Here is a 20,470-nt window from a genome sequence, read left to right as displayed (position 1 = left end):
TCCAACAAAATCGTAATGAAACGCGACATTTTGTTATATAATTTTCAAAATTGTGCGAAATAACAATTGTTTTATCTATGGTGTTACGCTATTACTATCACTCTGATTCCGCACCGAAGAATACAGTGTAAGAAAGCGAACAATTTGAAATGTCAGGCGAAGAGAAAAGAAAATAAACACTGAACAGGTTTTTTCCTCAAAAGCAGTATAGGATAAGGTAGAAATATTGGTATTAAATAAAACACTAACATTAAAGTCAATCGTAATCAAAATTCGTAATTGACTTTAAATCATGTAATACGCAGTTGATCGTATTTTTAGAATAACTTTCCATTATGGATGAAAATATGTCTGATGACGAAAATCGAGAAAAAACCTCTGATATAGAAAATCGAAAAAGATTAAAAACTGAAGGAAAATCAGTTGAAGAATTTTCGAATTGTTCCAATAATACCGGACAAGAAAGTGCTAGTACTAGTACAGATAGTGGTTTCCCTAGATCGCGAAATTCCAAAAATCGTAGCTACAGGAATCATTCTAATTCTGAAGAACTAGAAGAGCATACGAGGTACGTACTATACAAGTGTTTTGATTATTTTATATTTAAATGAGTAACAATGAATTTCTATCTGATATTTGTTGATAGCAATGATAGTGAAGGTAACGAAGATTTCTCCCTCGCTCGAGAACAAGAATACTCTCCGGTCCAAGAAGAACACCCCTCCATACAAGAAGACGAAGATTCCGTTAATTTAGATGACATAGAAGCAAATTCCAACCTAACAAGTAGCAGTTCCAATTCAACCGTTATAAATGATACGGATGTTGATTCAGAAGGAGAAGAACATCCTGCAATGAAAAAGGAAAAGCCTAAACACAATTGGTTCGTCGTACCGGAAGTTTTAAATAGACAATTAGGTTCTAGTTCAAAGTTACAATGTTCTGATTTATTTCAAAGGCGTTGTTACGGTTCCTTACGTAGTGTACAAAGGTTAGAGTTAATGTACAAACTAGAAGGGCATAATGGCTGTGTTAATAGTTTAAATTTTCATCCAAACGGACATTTATTGGCAAGTGGTTCAGACGATTTGAAAGTTATACTTTGGGATTGGAAAGTAGGAAAAAATATATTGAAATATGATTCGAAGCATAAAGAAAACGTTTTCCAAACAAAGTTCTTGAATCTATCAGGTGATCTACATATAGCTTCTTGCGCCAGGGATGGACAGGTGAGTAAAACATAAAATTATTATTTACAACAATTTTTATTCAAATAATGATATTTATTATCCTAATACTAATTATCAAATTGGATTTTCTTTGTCAATAAATGTTTTTCTGATCTAAATTATTTGTTATTTCAATTTTGTAACATTCTATTGTTGGTCTAATTTTTTTTTAACTTTACTTCTTATACTTTTTTAATGTTTCCGGAGATAATTTTCTTGATTTTAGTCTCTTTTAATTGAAATTTCCTTTAAAAACAATTAAAATCTTGATGTTTCTATCTACTTTGCATCAAAGTATCAAAATCTGGAAATAATATTTTGATAAAGATCGTAGTAGGTAGAAACGTAAAGATTTTAATTGTCTTCAAATGAAATTTCAATTAAAGGAGACCTAAAATAACAATAAATTATCAAGAATTAAAATCAATTGGCTGGTGTGAAAATCAATATCTTCAAGTTCATCAATGGCACTACAAGGGCTCTTCCATACTTCTATACTTCATTTAAGATCTATAGGGAATCTTCCTTTCCTTGTGGTTTTTTCCATTGGATAGGAACAAATTATTCATTCATTTTTCTGTGGTGAGGAAACAGAAATTTTCAATCATCGACGTTATAATATCAAAGTAAAAAGTTTAAATGAAGAAATTTTGAAGCTTTCGGACAAACTGTCATCAGTTGTCGAAGGTATTTGGATACAAGAACTTCAAAGTTTTTCTGATCTAAATTATTTGGTATCTGATTATACTACACTCCATTGTTGATCTCATATTTCTAATTATTTACTTCTTATACTTTTTTATATGTTTCCAGAGACGATTTACATGATTTTGAGCTCCATTAATTGAAATTTCGTTTAAAATAAATTAAAATTTTGCATCAAACTATCAAAATCTGGCAATATTTTCACTTACTAGATGAAAACGTCATGATTTTAATTCATTTTAAACGAAATTTCAATTTAAGAAGACCTAAAATCAAAACAAATCATCAGGAAATAATTTTTTGCAATAAAATGTAAACTAAAATCAAAAAGTATACCACAAGCTAATTGGTTGGTGTAAAACTTAATGTCTTCAACTTCATCAATGTCACTATAAGGGCTCTTCCAGTGAAAGGAATTCTATATTTCATTTATGATCTATATGGAATCATCCTTCTCTTTGTGGTAAGAAATTAAGCTAAAATGAAGAAGCAATTGCTGAAACTGAAGCCTATTTTGAGGCAAAAGTTGAGCATCAAGAATGATTGTGAGATTGAATTGATAAGTAAAATCAATTTTTGTGAAAAAATGTGTTTTTCTCAGTTAATTACACAACTTATTGAGTAATGTATTAGTTTGATTCCATATTTAGCTGGTTTCAATGCAATATACTGAGTAACTTTAGTTCGACTACAGTATGGATAAAGTTATTCATATATTATCAGGTATACCGTTGTCTTACAATGTTTTGTTAAGTTACTATCAATGTGAAGTAAATTGATAAATTATATTTTACGTGTTTAGGTTAGAATTGCTCAAGTTTCGTGCGAACAAGGGGTACGGGATAACAGAAAATTAGGTAGTCACAGAGGACCTTGTCACAAAATAGCTGTGCTCGGTGATCAACCACATGTAGTGCTCAGTGCAGGTGAAGACGGTCTCGTATTTAGTCACGACGTTAGGAAAAATAAACAAGAAAGGTAAATAAAAAAATCAATTTATAACCAAATATAGTAAAAAAATGAAAAAAATATAGAATTTAAGCCGAAATATGTATATTTGTAGCTCCACTGTATGGTGTTTTGATAATAACTATCTGTTTCACATCATTCCTTTCCCTTCTTGTTAGGGGCTGTTTTATGCCTTCATATATTTACAATGAAGACAATAAAAGTTAATCTACGTTTAGAAACCGAAAGTGTGTTTTACAGAATAAAAAAGACATATATTAGGGTTGTTCTTTATATAAATTGAGGTAATAAGACATATATGAGGGTTGTTATTTATATTTTTTAGTCTAGGTCAATTCCTGAAGGTACGTAATGGTTTGTTTGTCAGAAATTCTTGAAAATCAGTAACAAACCCCCATACTACCTTGTACATGATATCAAATTCCTTTTTTTTTCCTAATCAAGTTGAAGTGGAAAAAGTCCTTAAAAAATTGATTGAAACAAATAGAAAAAAATTTTCATCTTAAGGGAAAACATTTTGGAAAAAAATATCATTAATTTTGATTATAAATATACATTTTTTATTGTTACTCGAGAATTATAATTAGCAAACCTCCTTTAAGATGATGTTGATGAAATTAGTCAATATTTATGAATGAAATAACGAGAAACGAATTTGGAGAAGAAAAATAGAAAATAAATGAGAAGATAGGGGTATGAACAATATAAAAAAGGGACCAGAGGTACAAATAGGGTAGAAGATAGATGTTTCTTGTTGTTTTGTTGTGGAAGAACTTAATTGAAACAGTGGAATTGTCCAATAAGGAGACAAACAATTGAGAAAAACACGCAGAAAGGAAATGAAAGAAGGAAAAGCAAAAATAGAATGTAAATGAAGAAAAAACTGGATAAGGACAAAAGACAGAGGATATGAATGTGGATATGGACTACGAAAAAAAGGCACCAGAGTAACAAAAAGGGCAGAAGGGATGCCGTGGAAGAACTTGAAGAAAATAATTGAATTATTCAATAACAAGAAGATAGACAGATAAAGAAGTGGCTTGAAAGTTTAATGTATCACTTGAATAAAAATAGACTTGGGGTACAATAATACCTACAGGAGGTCCCTAAAATTGGAATAGGCTCAACTATAGACTCTTGAATCCAACTCATTAATAAAATCAACTAAGTTGGTACAAGGTGTTTCAAAACCATAATTTTCTTCGCATAACGAGTAGTAGATTCATAATTTTTATTATTTGATTTGTGACGTTTTGACGTGGTTTCATTATTAGTGATTTTTACATGTTTCAAACGAATATGTTTGGACTGTTTAGCCGTCATTAGTTGTGTCTTGTTCTTGACGTTGGTATCTTTAGAAGCTGTTGAGAGCAAGTCGTAACCAATTACAGTTGATCAGATGAAAAACCTTGAAAATCTATGACAGCGAAAGCCTTATCCAAATCAACAATTTGGTGATAACTTTTCGGGGGCTAAAAACTATCAATGATTTGTGTTTTTTTTATGTCCTGCCCTATTAGAGATACATATATATTAGTTTTAAATTTGTTTTTTCAGGATAGTGGGGGTAAGGGATAACGATGATAGAGACGTAGCTTTGTATAGTATCCACAGTAATCCTTTGAGGACTCTTGAATTTTGCGTAAGTGGTAGGGATGAACTTATAAGAGTATACGATGTTCGGAAAAGTGATGATCCTTTAAATACATATCATCCTTTCAATAAACGGGTGAGTTTTTGAAAATATATGAAAAAATATTCAAAGTTCATTAAATATTTTGAAATTTTTCATTTTTTAGCATAAAAAATATGTTTGTATATTTTCAGTTAGAATTTCCATTACAAACTTTCCCCTACTGTAGTTTCCATATTAACTATAAACTTTAATAATATTTATTTACCCTTGATTTATTAGTTTTTTTTTCAAAAGCCACATTTACCTTCTGTGGGGATCTTTGTGGTTCCTTTTAGATCTAACAAAAATTTTCCCAGTAACTTGTACCTTTACTGCAACCTCAATCCAACTCTTGAGCTACCTTTAGTTCCTGGAAGGTTACTTGTAGATTCTGTTTGGTCCATCAAATCACTAAAAAACTTTTTCCAGTAATTTTTACCCTTACTGCATCTCTCCATCCTGTTTTCCACCGTCTTAATTGATATTTTGATTAAACCTTGAGCTAACTTTAGTTATTGGAAGATTCCTTGTAGTTAATTTTTTTCTTAAGCTTATTCCATACATTTTCTACGGGATTCAAATCAGGATTTCTGGATAGCCACTTCATAACAATAATTCTCACCATGTGGTTGGACGTTGACCTGCGTTATCGTGTATATTAATTATAGGGAGGCCATACGAACCTCCCAACTACTTTCACATAAAAGTGCAACCTCGTACTGTTTATTTTTTTGAGTACTTTCCAGGGTAGTACACCTTCTATGCATCCTGATTTTGACAGGAAAGTTTTTGGATACCGTATATATTTAATTTAGATCAATAGGTCGTTTTATTGATCAATTTTTCAAAGTGTTACATTCTGTTTAATATCTTTTGAACAGAATTTTTTTACGTTCATTTAAAATGGAGTAAACACTTTCAGTTGATACCTTGGTGTGTATTATTTCTTTCAATTTCGTTTTACAGTTTCCCATAACGTTTTTCTATATTGTTTATGGTGCATCCTCATCATGAAGATCATCGGTGGTTGTTTTAAACTTCTGATACCACTTGGAGGAGATTCACCGTAATATTTTTTAACCTAAACTTTTAAAGTATTGAGGGGAAAGGGGTAAAAATTTGATATATGACTTTCGACAAATAATGTTCGTTGATTAAATGATTCATGGGGTATTTAACTCGAATTGTAGAACGATTCCGGGGCCAATTGGGGCCTACACGTAACCTGTGCTGTATACAACTACGACGGTTCGCAAATACTGGGATCTTACAACGACGGCGATATATATTTATTCGACGTCGACGGCGAAACCGGATCTTACTTACACCAATATCAAGGTCACCGGAACGGGGCCACCATAAAAGGCGTCAATTTCTTCGGACCGAAATCTGAGTATATAGTCAGCGGATCCGATTGCGGTAACATTTATTTTTGGGACAAAAATACCGAAGCGATCGTACAATGGTTGTTGGCCGATGATCACGGCGTCGTAAGTTCTTTAATCGATACTGTTCCGAAGAGATTTTAAAAATTTTTTCATTGTTTTAGGTGAATTGTTTGGAACCACATCCACAAGTTCCATATATTTGTACAAGTGGACTCGATTGGGATGTGAAAGTGTGGGTGCCTTCGTGCGAAGTAGATCCGGAAATGAAAGGATTAGCAGAAACTATAAAACAAAATAATAAATCGAGATTGAATTTTATGCCTCACGATATCAACGAAAGCCAAATGTTGTGGATGCTTTGGACACATCTGAGGAGTACTACCAGAGTCAGGGTGCGTTCAAAACCTAATTGTTTATTTATAATGATAATTTTTTTTTTAAATTCAGCGAGCGTTTCCGAACGGACGCGGAAACTCTGCCATGCACCCCTCGGAACCCATCTCGGATACTTCATCTAGTTCTTCTAGTTCCAATAGTTTTATGTCTGAAGATGGTGATGATGAATTATCGACGAGGTGTTCGCCTTCTTAATATATATGTGTGTATATAAACCGTGTGTAGAGGAACTTTTAAACAAAAAAAAATGAGATGGTAAAATTTTCCTACTAATAATTCGTTAAAAAAATAAATTATATTGATATTTGATTTGATTTTTTTTTCTAAATTATCGAGTGTCTTTTTATTTTTATTATTTAATTAACAGATTATTTCTTCTTTTCCATGTCCAGTAGGGTGATTCATTTCTAAAAAAACTTTTTTTTTGGTGCTCAAACAAAATAATATATAGGCCAAGTACCAGCTGATTTCCCGTGGAATTTTCATTATCAAGGTAAATTTTCTTCAACAAAATGACCTCGTAGGTCGAAAGATTAACTTATTGTAAAGTTAGTACTTTTAGATTTAATAATGATTGAAACTACTCATTTTTCATTGAAAAAACTCATATTTAAAAACAAAGAGATTCGTTTTTAAATGACCTATACAAATTCAATCATAACTGAGTTATTGCTATAACTATTTTTGAGGAATTCCAAAAACCTTTAACCTCAAATAACTTGAAATTGATGACATTTTTGAAAAAAACTCGAGATATCTTTTTCAGCATAGAAAAACCTTTAAAATGGACCTTTGGCATAAGGATTGACTGATTTAGAACAAAAATAAGGTTGCTTTACCATTACCACCCTAATTGAAATTAATTGTAATCCATATATGTATTATTGATATGATCCATGTAATTTCACCGGTTTTGAATGCTTATATAGAAAAAATAATTCATCAAATTGAACACTGCATTACTGTAATTTTGAAAAAAGATTTTCCTTAAACTAAAAACTGTTCAAAATGTTTCAAATATAACTTGTAAGATTTTTATATCTATGTATCATAAAAATTGTAGATGCATTAGTTCAAAGTTTGCATGCATGCAACCCCTTTGAGCTGCACCCTTTTCGAAACAGGTGGTTGAAAAAAGTTTTAATTGATATGAAGTTGAAATGCAATAAATCCCCTACAAAAAGTTAATAGCTTGAAAATCAAGTCTGATATCAGTCCTTTAATACTATTATGAGACATTTTTACAATTCGTGTATGTTTCATTTGTTATTTACATTCAGTATGCAGATGTACTTTTTCTTTGATTTTAACCTCAAAAATTCTGATATTTGTTTTTTTTTAAGTTATAGTTCTACCAGATTGAAATGTTCACTTGCTGCTACTTTAGTGGGTTTTTTGGACTGTTTTGTTACCCATGCTTCAAAATTTCTATATACTGACAGTTCTATACCCAATTATTCGAACCCCATTATTTCCATGATTTGCACCCCAAAAATTCTGTTATTTATTCATATTTATGTTTTATTTGACCAGATAGATACATTAAATCATAGTGCTGTTTTAGTGGTTTTTTGTTCTCTTTTGGTACCTCTGCTTCAAAATTCCTATATGCTGACATTTCTGTACCCAATTATTCGAATCCCTCTACTTTTTGGATGATTTTAATTCCAAAAATTCCAACTTTGTCATAATTCACATTAAATCTCCGAATTCCATCAAAATGTCTCTTAATTGGTTGTTTTGAACTTTTACAAATAACTGATGATGTATAAAACCATCTCGAAACTTGGTTTAAAGTCACATAATGTGTGTTAAAAATCAAAAAAATGGATGTTGGAGTACTCTTCTAGTTGGTAAAATGGTTGTTTTTTGAAAAATATTTAATACGTATTAAATTAACATGTGTTAATCACTAATTATATACAGGGTGTTTCTAAATTTATAAGACAAACTTCAGGAGGTGATAGCTCGTATGAAATCAAGATGAATCTAAATTTCCTTAGCCCGCCCCTTAAAAGATGGTCACTAAAATTTATTTTTTATGTTTTCTTTCAAAAATTTCAGTTTCTTCATTTAGATACCTAACCTCACATCATGATTCATTACTAAGCATTTTTCTTTTAAAATATTTGATAGGTTTCTAAATATTCGCACAATATATTTATTTTATATGGATATGGATAAATTAACTTGATTTTAGGTCTCTCCTGATTGAAAAAGGTGAAAAAATTGATCTTTCAATCAAAAGAGACCGAAAATCAAAATGATTTACCAACAAAAACATAAAAGGGAATGATCGAAAGTTGAAGAAATTTATATAATTTCTCGATTATATTTGTTTATATTTTCAATGTTTTATGTAATTCATAATTTTTGAACTAGGTATTTAAATTAAATCACCCCAATAGACAATTTTTGTACGTTATTCTACACCAACTGTTCAACCCTGATTTCTATTTAGAAAACAGCGACATATTAATTTTTTTAAAAAGAAAAATTATGATTAACTATGAGATATAAACAAACATTTAATTTATTGATATCTTTATTGTTTTATAACAAAATTCGAAAGGATTACTCGCAAAAACTTCACAATTTCAAACGACAACCATAATGTCCAGTCTTTTTAGAATACCTTAAGAAATATTTAAAAAATCCCGATGACTTGGGCCAACCCTGCATAAACTACTAACGTAAAAACCCCATAACCCACAGTAACGATCGCTTTAATCAATAAACCAACCCAGGCGTTTGTATTTGTTCCACTAATCAAAAAATCCAGTAACAGACCTTTATAAGCAGTAAACAAAAGCAAAATGGTTACTACAGATTTGATACTATCTTTTAAATCATGTCGAGACCACAACCACAACAAAGTTGCTGTTATAATATGTTGAACCAATAATATATTTGACTCTAGACATTTTTGAATATAAATCCAATCAAATTCGGCTCCTCTAGCGCCTACCCAGAGTAAAAGGGCTCTAGATAGTATTACTTCAGCCGTTGCCCAACCGATACCAGCAGTTAAAACTTTACTATGACCTTTCCCAGGTATACTTGCTAGTACCAGATATAAACCTACTAAATCTGCTAGATCCACAGTAGATTTTAAAAATTCCTACAAAATAAATCCATAATATCAATAAAAACAGTCTATTTTTGGGTTTAATCGAAAAACATTTTTTCTTTAATTTCTTAGACTTTTTGATATGTTTATGCTTCTAAATTTTTTTGATTTTAAGGTCTTTTCTAATTTAAAATTAGTTTCTTTCATAATTTTTTAAAGACAGATGAAGATTTGATTAAAATATTTTGCTAAAGACTAAAAAGAAGTCGAAACGACAAATTTTCATCTGTCTTTAAAAAATTATAAAAGAAACTAATTTTAAAACAGAAGAAAACTAAAATCAAAAAAATTTAGAATCTTAAAAACATTTTGTTACATATTATTTTGATAAGAAACTGCTGTTTAACACTAAGGTAAGGAACCATTAATTGACCCCTAACCAGTTATTGACATCTTTTTCTTTCTAAAGCAAAAATGATAAACATGATTGTGAGGTATCCATAATTGTCTTGAATTTATGGTAACATTGTTATCAACTACAGCATTTTACAGACGTTTAGCACGTGCATAAAATTTTACTAAATGTGACATTTTGGAAAAATTAAAGTAGGGGAAACTAGGGCTGATTGTCACACAAGTTACGCTCTCTCGAGAGAAAAAACAATAAAGCGATAAATTTCATGGTATTTTATAAATTTGTGGTGTGGAAAAATTTGTTAAGAGATTCCGGTTTTTTATTAAAAAATAAAACAAATAATAGTTTTTAATCAATTATATATTCTCCATTTTGCTCAATGACCTTTTGCCATCTTTCTTTTTCATGATTCCGCACTCATAAAATTTCTGTCCTTATCAGAAAAAAACTAAACCAGGTCCAATTGAAAGTCGTCATTTATGAAAGTTTGACCATTCAAAGAATTCTGCAAACTTCGGAATAAATGGTAATCATATGGTGTAGGATTAGGGCTGTATAGGGGATAGGGGATGTGGCATCACTTCTCAGCCAAGCTACAAAAGTTTCCTCCCATTAATTGTTGACAGTAAATGACACAATGGATCGTTTGGTTCATTGGAAGCAGCTCAATAAAACACAACAACTTTGTAATCCCACCAAACTGATAGCGTGAGATTTCTTAGTTGTTTTTCAGCTTTCAATGTTTGTGCTGGTTCATTGTGTTTGCTCCATGATAGTTTTCTAACTATGTTACTGTACAGGATCCATTTTTCATCACCAGTGATGATTCTTTTCAAGAAAAGTTCAGTTTAATTTCATTTAAGGTACATATCGCAAATGTTGATTCTTTGTGTTAGACGAATTTCTTTCAACTCGTGAAGTATCCAAATATGAAGCTACCTAACTAGCCCATAACATTTTAATTCATTATATGCAATGTTTAATTAAAAAAGTAATAAATGAAAAATCCTTATGACGTTTATACCAATGAAAGAAATCAAATAAAATACTTCCTATAATGTGTATGAACAATTATATTAACGAAAAATGTCAATAATTGGTTGTTTATCTAATATTTAATTATTGAGAATAAAACTAGCATTCAAAAATATATTATCAGCATCATACTTACCCCTATAAAATCGCTACCAAGATCTGATACATTATCTGGAAAAAAAGTTGCTAAAACCATCATTTTACCCAATTGAGTTATCATATATATTAATCCTGCTTGAATACATTTCCAGAAGGCTCCGTATTCTGACCTAGAATTTTTATAAAAACAGTAATAAGTGATTGGAACTTCTTTTCGTTTACTTACAATCCCGATTGTTTGTACGCTAAATAATATGGTACATATATAAGAGCTATACAATTACCAAAATGATATAATGTCATTTTGAGCTTTGATTAGTATCTATATTGTGATTTTTGGAAAAAATAAATAGAATTTTTAAAATAATCTAGTAACGTTTGAGGTTATTTGGTTTGACGTTTATCTTAGGATTATAAACAGCCATATTAGAAAATCAAAATATCCCCAAGCGAGCTGTGAATTTATCACAGAAATATAAGATGATGACAAAAATGGATATAAACTACATAAAATAAACAACAACAAATATAAACAACTACTAAATGAGTATTGACGAACAAATAAATTATGATTATTAGTAAGTAAGCAAAACTGATTTATGATAAAATTATTTGTGGTTTCATTTACGGTATTAATGATTAGTCTGATTTTTCAATATTAAAATTCTAATTTGTTCGACAGATTATAAACAGGTAGCCTTATTAGAAAATCAAAATATTCCCAACGGAGCTGTGAATTTATCACAGAAATATAAGATAATGTCAAAAATGAACAAAAAAATAAATATAAACAACTACTAAATGAGTATTGACGAACAAATAGATCATAAATTTTGTTTATTAGTAAGTAAAATTGATTTATTATCAATTCAATTGTAATTTTATTTACAGTATTGATGATTGTTCTTAATTTTCAATATTAAAATCCTAATTTGTTCAACAGATTTTAAGCGATTTAATGATAACAAATCTTATCAATATCTCTAATTTGTTTAACTTTTGCCCTTATCTTCTCCATTGATGTTTATCTTTTTAATTCAAAATTATTCCTGAATTTCTCGATAGGTCACTTGACAATCCCGCTTTATCACAGCATCGACATTTTCTGATACAAAAATCGGTGTTGCACGATCTTCACGGGATTCGTCCACTTTGGCTTTTTACAGTGTAGAGTTATGAAAAATAAAAATATCAAAATTCTCGATTTTACCATTATATAGATCAAAAATTTAATTATAATTTAATACAAGCAGTATTTTTTTAATACATAATAGTAGGATGGATTTATACACACTTATTCAATCGATTCATACACTACATTATTCACGTAGACTTATTACTAAACACTTATCCGATTCTTAACGTACTAATTTATTTAAGCGCACTTTTTACTATTCCGATGATTCGATTTCTAGAATGTAAGCAAACAAAAAGTCCTTTTCAGAAATTGTTCTTATAAAAATAGTCACAACACGATGTGAATAGCCTATAAAAACAATACAAAGAAATGCCAATTTGAACAGACGTTGTAGGAATTTATATCTGGCGCGTCCACCAAACTTTAGATTCCATTTGCGTATTAGAGCAGGGCTGGCTTCACGGTCTATGTCAGTTGACGAGTATTAAGTATATGTTTTCGGCGTGAAAGGGATACATTCGACGATGTTTCATCTTATTCTACTTTGTTTTAGTTTTGAAATAGGTCTTATAGTGTAGTTCTTGACTTGTTGATATGCCTCCTTATTTATTATTACAGGTGAACAGATAAATATTATTTAAGATGAATTTGTATTCTTCCAGTTTTTTTTGCTATCCTGTGTACCATTAATTAAATGTACTATTTATTAATTCTTAAATGAGTATACAAAATTGTGTCAAAATATTTCATACTAATATTTATAAAGAATTTGAATCTACATTACGTGGCAACAGCGCTCGATACTGAAGAACAGAAGCTTCGCGCATGTCATTAGCATACATGATTAGGAGATGGGATATTTTATAGTATTTGTACATTTTTTTAAATATTATAAAAATATCACATAATATAATCATATAAATGAGATAATACTCCATTTATTTCATGATAAATTGAGTTGTGTTAATTAATGACGTCTGTTTCAAATAAATGAAATACTTGCATACACTCAAAAAAAGTAAAAATTACTGCACGAAGGGGTGTTGCAAAATGTATAAGATTTTTCTTTTATAGTATAATCTCCAAAAATGCTATTACTTTCGACGATAAAGAAGTAAGTGTTTATCATTATTTTAATTCACTTATTTTGTGAATTATTATTATATTTACGTAAAGATAGTGGAGGGAATTAATTTTTTTCACGTATCTAAACAATTAAATGTCTAAATAACATGCACACAATTAATAAATTCAATGTTGTTACATTAATTAGAGCAAATTGTCACGCACCATGGGTGCGTGATAGATATATAAACAGGGGATGGTGACCGTGTTGAAATATTAGGTTAGGATTAATCAACGCCATGTTTTCCCAAAGGGCACCGGTCGCCGCTATTATTTTTTGATATTATCTAATTTTTTGAGATAATTATTATTATGTCTTTTTATACCTTACTAATACGAGAAATAAAAAACTCTACAATATTAGATAAAACATGAATCAGATCGAATCTAAAAAAGTTAAGAACTAAATATTATTCAAAATCATACGTATCAAATATATTAGATTAAAAATGTGAACTGGAATTATTTGATTTTTTCATAAAATAACATTCTTAAGTTAAAACTATACCCTGTTTCCAGATGTCCTGTCATCTTTTGTAATTTATCTATGATTTACAAGATTTAAAATATTTCAAATTTACCCAACGTATTCATTAAATTTATCAAATAATTAAAAAGTAATAAACATGAATAAGGTAATTAACCAATAATAATTAAAAAGAAATTTCTAATCGATTATTTAGCGTAGGCGTAAATTCTACGTTTTAGAGTATATGTTTACGAATTGGCAACGCCGCCAATCAACAACCTAGACCGTGCTTCTTCATCTGAATTCACGGCAGTAGGAACAAAATGGTGACAAATAATTGTTCGTGGCCTTCCGTAAAATCTCAAAATATCGGTTTTTCAAACAGAACACAACTGCGTTAATCGAGGAAAAACTAACGTTTACGCAAGGCAAACAATAATATTGACTTATGAGTCGAAGACAAATGCACGATAAAGAAAATGAGAATGAAATTGAAGTTTTATTTTGATAACATTCAGTGATTGAAACAAGTAATAAATAATGTGCGGCTAGTGTGATTATTTTTGAAAACCATGTCCGCGACAGCTACAGGTAGATCTAATTTTGCACCTGGGTCAACCAATGCAGTGTCCCTGAGGCCTATCGAAGTTCCTCATGCATTACAAAACGGGGAGAAATTCATAAAATGGGATGAGGTGAGTTGAATATCCAATAATTTGATTTTTATATTAATCGATTTTGTTGCATTGAGGTTTATATCATATAATAATAATTTTTTAATAAATTTTCATTTATCTTAAATTTTAAATAATGATGTTTTGTCGAAAGAACATTGAGTTATTGTTGTTTGCTTGGTAGAATAACGTATTCAACAATGCAGGGCACTCCTAGAATATCAAAAGTATGCGTGCGCAAAATTTTTGATTTATCAAAATTAAAAAAAAAACACCATAAACGATTACAGAATAATATATTTAATATTATGTTTACAATTATAAACTAATTTTCGAGTGAAATTAAATTATGTATTAATGATAATTTCATAATTTAATCTACAGGGTGATTCGTTAATAATAAAGCGGATTTAGGAGGAAAAATAATCAGAACGTTGTTTCAATTTCGTGGATATTAGTAAAATTTTTAATGTATACAATTAGTTGCTTGCACTGAGATGCATTGTTGTAATGACTATTCTTTTAATAGAAATCGTTAGAAGAGTCGGTGGCAACGTTCCAACCCTTGAAAACAGGAATAAATCTATGCTGTACGCTTTTAACATTCATTTCGAAATTATTTTCTTTTCATATTTATCCAACAACGAAAATGATTTTTTCTTTATGAGTATCAAAACTGTTAGATTTGTGTGAAATTTTGACAGATGACATCAGAAATATGGCGGTAAATACAAATATAATCGCCGTGGCAAATCTGCTTTTCCCTTAAACCGCCTTCATATAATATATGAAGTATCTTGTTTCATTTAAATAAAAAAAAATAGAAATTCGGCACATTTAAAATAAAAATGAGCTTAAATTTAAAAACCAAAATTGGCAAATTAGAAATTTAAAAACCATAAATTTTGTGATTTATCCTGAAAAACTGTACTTTTTTTCAAAGAATTCTATTTTTTCATGAAACTACAAAAACAAAGAATTTGAAATATAAAGAACCAATTGATTATCGTAATTTTAACAACGATTACGAATTATCAATAAAACGATTAGATTAGGTTAGGATTCTCTTCATGCTTCAAAATTTCTTGGTGAAGTTTCGTAAATTTTATAATAATTTAATTAAGTCGCCCTCGTATAATACAGAAATATTAGAAGGCATCGTGTTTCTTTCAAATAAAAAATGAAAATTCTAATATGAGTGCAAGAATTTTGATGATGTGGCGGCGAAATTTTCACGAAACTGGATTTGTTAAAAATATTTTCAAAAATTTGTGTAAAATTTTTAGGATATACTGAGATCATCAATTTTAAAACATGCCATAAGCGATGAAGGGTACTCTGATTTAAACAGGTTATTATTTGGAAGTTGGGTCCACCTTATTGTTGTTAGAAAAAAAAACGAAAAATAATATTTTTGATACTTTCATTTTGTTTATTTTTTTCGGCGCATTTAACATAAAAATGAGGCTTAATTTTAAAAACCAAAATTTATAAACTTTTTTGGCAAATAAGAAATTAAAAAATTTATTTTTTTCCTGAAACTACAAAAACAAAGAATTTGAATTAAAAAACCAATTGAATATCGTAATTTAAACAATTATTTCAAATTATTGAAAAAATTTTATGCTGGATTAGGATTTTCCTCGCTATTATACTATACACGCGAAAGAACCCTTTTAAAAACTTCCCACCGAGCGTTTCCCCCTCTAATAACATGTTGGTCACAAATTTTTTAAATCTCTTGATGACGTCTTGTAAATAAAGAGAAAAACCCCTACGATTTGATAATGTCTTACAACTGAATAGTTTTTAAAAAAATTTTGTGTTTACGTGGTTGCTTTTTATTTCGAGGGTATGAAAACTACCCCAAAGTCTAAAATCTGTTTTTGTATTATAAGTTATAATACCAATTGACAATCCCTATTTTTATAACTTCTATATAATATATATGTGGTGTGAAAAAGAAGATTTTTTATTTTCTTAAGGCTTGATACACCGCTTGACTAATACATTGCGTTTAACCTTACGATCATAATTGGTCAGAATCGACGTCGAATTTAAGAACAAAACGATCTCATTTGGATAAGAAACAAAGGAAATACTTGAGTATTTGTTCAGTTTAGAATCATAATAAAAATCCAAACGAAGCTAAAGTAAACCTAAACTAACCTAGTCATAGATAAAGTCTAAACTAACTTAATCATAGTTAAAGTTAATCTAAATTAACCTTAACCAAATGGAAGCTAAAGTTAACTTTACCTAATCGAAGCTGGAGTAAAACTAACCTAATCGAAGCTAATATGATCTAATCGAAGCTAAAGTAAATTTAACTTAACCTGATCGAAGCTCAAGTAAATCTAACTTAATCGAAACTAAATTAAACTTAACCGAAACTTATCGAAGCTAAAGTAAATCTAGATTAACCTTATTGAAGCTCAAGTAAATCTAACCTAATCAGAAAATGGATCCGTTACTCGATCTATTTAACAACATTCAGAGATTGTTCATCGAAGCTAAAGTAAACCTACTTTAATCAAAATAAAGTAAACCTAATCTCACCTTATTTAAGCCAAAGTAAACTTAACCTCACTTTATCGAAGCTAAACTAAATCTAATGGAAGCTAAAGTAAACTTAACCTTACATTATGAATCTTTATTAGCTTCGATGGGGTTAGTTTTACTTTAGCTTCTACAATGTGAGGTTAAGTTTACTTCAGCTTAAGTAAAACTAAAGGGAACCTAACCTAATCGAAACTAAAGTAAACTCAACTTCACCTTATCGAAGCTAAAGTAAATCTAGATTATCCTAATTGAAGCTAAAGTAAACCCAAACTAACCAGAAAATGGATCAGTTTCTTGATCTATTTAACAACACCAAGAGACTGTTGTTGTTGAATATAAATTAGAGTTTAATAAACAAAAACATAAAGAACTAGTTATTATTTTTTATTTTTGAATTCCCGTTTGGATCACAAAATAAGTTCAAAAAACTCTAGCAAACCAATTATTTGTAAATACAGAATTACTAACTTTCGACAACTTAACTATCGATGAATGGATTTCTATGACCTCGAAAATGCTAAAATAATGTGTTTTTATTATGATTATGACTGGTACAGATTTCCACCTTCGCCACTGTTAATTTGGTCGAATGATAACCTAGGAAATGCTATTCAATTAAACTTATTTTTTTTTATTAGAAAACTGAAAAAAGTCACTCGCCGGGTAGAAATTTGAATCGATTGAGATCTCGTGAAAACGTATTTTCCAGGGGGGGTAAAAAATCTACTTTTACAAAATATTTTTCTGTAGGCAATGTACTTATCGGACTAACCTCGTATTGGGTGATAGAAATTTTGTTATCGTTCATTTTTGAAAAGATAAAATATATTCGAGATTATAGATTGTTTATGTGTTGTTACGAGTTGTTCTAAATCTGTTTTCAAAATGAAAATATTTAATGAAAAAATCTAACTATTAAAGTGAAGAAATTCTAGTAGAATTTTCGATGTAAACAACAAAGGAATTCAACGGAATTAAATCATTGTTTCCACCTATAACAATTCCAAACGATTAAAAGGAAATTAACGTAAATATCCGTGATGAAGTGTACACGTAGTGGAATTGAATCAATTCTTAGAATAAAGAGATAAAAACAAAACTATAATTGTTGGATTTTCTAAATATAAATGATTTTCAATACGATCTGTGTACACAGAAATAAGTAGCCGAAATAAGTGTTTGTTTCTTTTTAGTCGTCGTATCTGTTTCAACATATTAACAACTTTTCATTTATTTATTTTTATTAAAAATTAATCGTTCGCTTAACACAATTCAAATGACAATGTTTTCGTGAAAACCAGTTTGTTAATTTTAGAAATAAAATATGTTGTTGATTGATTTGCAGTTAACACATATTCGTACCAAGTTTTCTATAGTTTTAAACTCGGTATAGATGGTTAAACTCGAACTGCCATTTCCAAAATGCATCCCTTAAATAAACGAACACCCCAAAAAATAATTATGACATATTCTAAAATAATTAAACATTCGTAATCCACTTTTCAAATATTTTTTTGAGGTTATATTTCAAGTATTTCGTATAACAAACTGAAAACTTTTGACTTTAACTGTAAAGTTAAGTCAGTCGGCGTAAGGTACCACAGAAATTGCTAAAATCTCCTCGATACATCTATCAGCTGTTAAAATATCTTCTTCTGTGGACACGGTCGCTCCTACGAATGAACGTATGGTCGGACGTGCTTCTAAAGAAATTGAACTGCAGATCATCCAGAAACCACCTCCATAAGCATTCCGCTCTTCAAAGCAATATTTTAATCAGTTTCTTGGTCTTCGATACACTTCCTTTCTTCGGTGGCTACCATGGAGGCATACTCTGGCATATCTTTACGTGCAGATCGTCGATAATCACACATGACAAAAGTCCTTGCGAAGTTGGTATAAGAAAATCGCACTACTGACCAAAAACTGTTACGTCAACGGGTTTGTTAAGATGTCCTTGAAAGATTAGAAAGGTTAGAAAAGGATCTGCTTTGAAAGGATTTAACTGGTAAAACAAAAAGCGGCAGGCCTTCACCAAAGAAAACTTCCAGCACTGCTATAATCTTGTGTGTGGCTTGTGGAGGGGAATATATTTAGGGTAGCAATCGAATGTAGAATAATTTTTATAATAAATCCTTGTAGTAGTCGACTTTACAGTACTTATTTGAGTCTAGAAAATGGCACTCCTTGTACTTTAGATATTCTTGACTCGGCTTTTTCGTCGCCTCGTCCTTGAATATCTATCTCGTACCATACTAAATCACAACCCCAACTTATCACGTAAATAAATATTTTGTAATAGATGCATATTCAGGTTTAGTTTCGTACCTTTATAAAAAAATGACTATTTTCAAGTGAATCAATAAATTGATGTATGAAGATGTTTTTGTTTATATTTTGACTAAATGATTTACATATTTACGCGCATATTTTAAATTTTCTAAATGATTTCTTATGCAGTCTATTTATAATGTTTTATCTTCATCACGTGAAGTCAACTCCCGATTTTCTGTAATAATTTTTTACCTAATACAGCACCAAATTGTTTATAGAGAAAATTTTTCATTTCGTTAAATTTTAAACAAAAATATTTCATATGTTTTTTTATTATTTTAATTATCATAAACCCACTTTATTAGTTCTAAATCAACGATATCAAAACCATTCTTCAAACTTAAATATTTAAAACTATAATATATGTCACACTATATACGAAGTTGCTTCAAAATAAATGACGTTTGAAATTATTTCTCAACGTCTATTTTTAAACCTATATATTAATTTATATGATTAATTAATTATTATCAATGGTTATACATTTCAATTAACAATTAATACAGTTTATTTACTTATCTGTTCTTATTATCCTGTTAATAATTAATCAAACAAAAGATATATACAGGATATTGTAAGAAATTTTTGATATTTAATATATCAATTAATTAATTGCTAATTACATAATATAATATTAATTATCAATCTTATAACACGAGAATTTTCAAGTTTGAAGGGCATCGCAGGATTTTTGCTCCAAGGTGTTCGATTTGTTACGACTACGCCATTTTAAAATCCATAAAACACATTTCTCCGAATAACTTGGGAATTCCAAGTCACATTTATAATCTCCTTGTTGTCCTAACAGCATGCAATTAACTTAATCCTGTCCGATATACCTGATACACTTTTTAGGAAAAACCAATATAACTTCATCGAAACCAATATAACGAAACCAGGCGAGACGTTTTGATTCGGGACAACGAAATGAACAGTTCTCGAAAGTCTCTGAGGATCTATGCTGTTTCTAGAGATTCGGCTCGCCCGTATACTGTTTTGTTGGTATTTTGGTTCAAACATTTTGAAAACCCGTGCCCGTAATTTTGTTAAAAGCTGCTTATTTAGTAACCAAAAACCTATTCGTTACCTTCAGATAACTTGGTTATCGAAACGCGCTTCAGACAGTGTAATTGAGAGTGTTGGTGTAGTGAAATCAAAAACACAAAAAATGTCAGAAATAGAATTTA

The 20,470-nt window shown here is 29.7% G+C and overlaps 3 protein-coding genes across 4 annotated transcripts in view; 2 read left to right on the top strand and 1 right to left on the bottom strand.

Moving 5' to 3' along the window:
* Window positions 1–104: 104 nt before the first annotated feature.
* Window positions 105–6,671, top strand: LOC130893735 (DDB1- and CUL4-associated factor 8-like). The gene is made up of 8 exons (XM_057800070.1): window positions 105–217; window positions 322–568; window positions 647–1,229; window positions 2,737–2,912; window positions 4,461–4,632; window positions 5,769–6,068; window positions 6,128–6,358; window positions 6,414–6,671. Exons 2-8 carry the CDS (start codon window positions 336–338, stop codon window positions 6,555–6,557), a joined length of 1,839 nt encoding a protein of 612 aa, XP_057656053.1. The 5' UTR covers window positions 105–217; window positions 322–335; the 3' UTR covers window positions 6,558–6,671.
* A 2,208-nt stretch (window positions 6,672–8,879) lies between these two features.
* Window positions 8,880–11,448, bottom strand: LOC130893736 (BOS complex subunit TMEM147). Its single transcript, XM_057800071.1, has 3 exons — window positions 11,208–11,448; window positions 11,019–11,151; window positions 8,880–9,483 (listed from the first exon to the last, which is right to left on the bottom strand). Exons 1-3 carry the CDS (start codon window positions 11,282–11,284, stop codon window positions 9,010–9,012), a joined length of 684 nt encoding a protein of 227 aa, XP_057656054.1. The 5' UTR covers window positions 11,285–11,448; the 3' UTR covers window positions 8,880–9,009.
* A 1,590-nt stretch (window positions 11,449–13,038) lies between these two features.
* Window positions 13,039–20,470, top strand: part of LOC130893734 (1-phosphatidylinositol 4,5-bisphosphate phosphodiesterase classes I and II) — a 34,111-nt gene continuing 26,679 nt past the window's right edge. Inside the window, exons 1-2 of one of the 2 annotated variants that reach the window (XM_057800068.1) lie at window positions 13,039–13,233; window positions 13,953–14,408. In XM_057800068.1, coding sequence (XP_057656051.1) covers window positions 14,286–14,408 — 123 coding nt within the window. In that variant the 5' untranslated portion in view covers window positions 13,039–13,233; window positions 13,953–14,285. Of the gene's footprint in view, window positions 13,234–13,932; window positions 14,409–20,470 lie in introns of those variants that run through there. The other variant, XM_057800067.1, reaches the window with a different exon arrangement.

This window comes from Diorhabda carinulata, chromosome 5 (assembly GCF_026250575.1).
Source record: "Diorhabda carinulata isolate Delta chromosome 5, icDioCari1.1, whole genome shotgun sequence".
Lineage (NCBI taxonomy): Eukaryota > Metazoa > Arthropoda > Insecta > Coleoptera > Chrysomelidae > Diorhabda > Diorhabda carinulata.
The sequence above is the reverse complement of the archived record's forward strand: the minus strand, read 5'-3'. Positions and strand labels throughout refer to the sequence as shown.

Coding starts and splice junctions, on each gene's coding strand:
- LOC130893735 (XM_057800070.1), top strand. CDS start 336: ATGGATGAAAATATGTCTGATGACGAAAATCGAGAAAAAACCTCTGAT. Junction 2,913..4,460: donor AGGAAAAATAAACAAGAAAG/GTAAATAAAAAA, acceptor TTGTTTTTTCAG/GATAGTGGGGGTAAGGGATA. Junction 4,633..5,768: donor ATCATCCTTTCAATAAACGG/GTGAGTTTTTGA, acceptor CTCGAATTGTAG/AACGATTCCGGGGCCAATTG.
- LOC130893736 (XM_057800071.1), bottom strand. CDS start 11,284: ATGACATTATATCATTTTGGTAATTGTATAGCTCTTATATATGTACCA. Junction 11,152..11,207: donor GCGTACAAACAATCGGGATT/GTAAGTAAACGA, acceptor TAAAAATTCTAG/GTCAGAATACGGAGCCTTCT. Junction 9,484..11,018: donor TTGGTAGCGATTTTATAGGG/GTAAGTATGATG, acceptor TTTATTTTGTAG/GAATTTTTAAAATCTACTGT.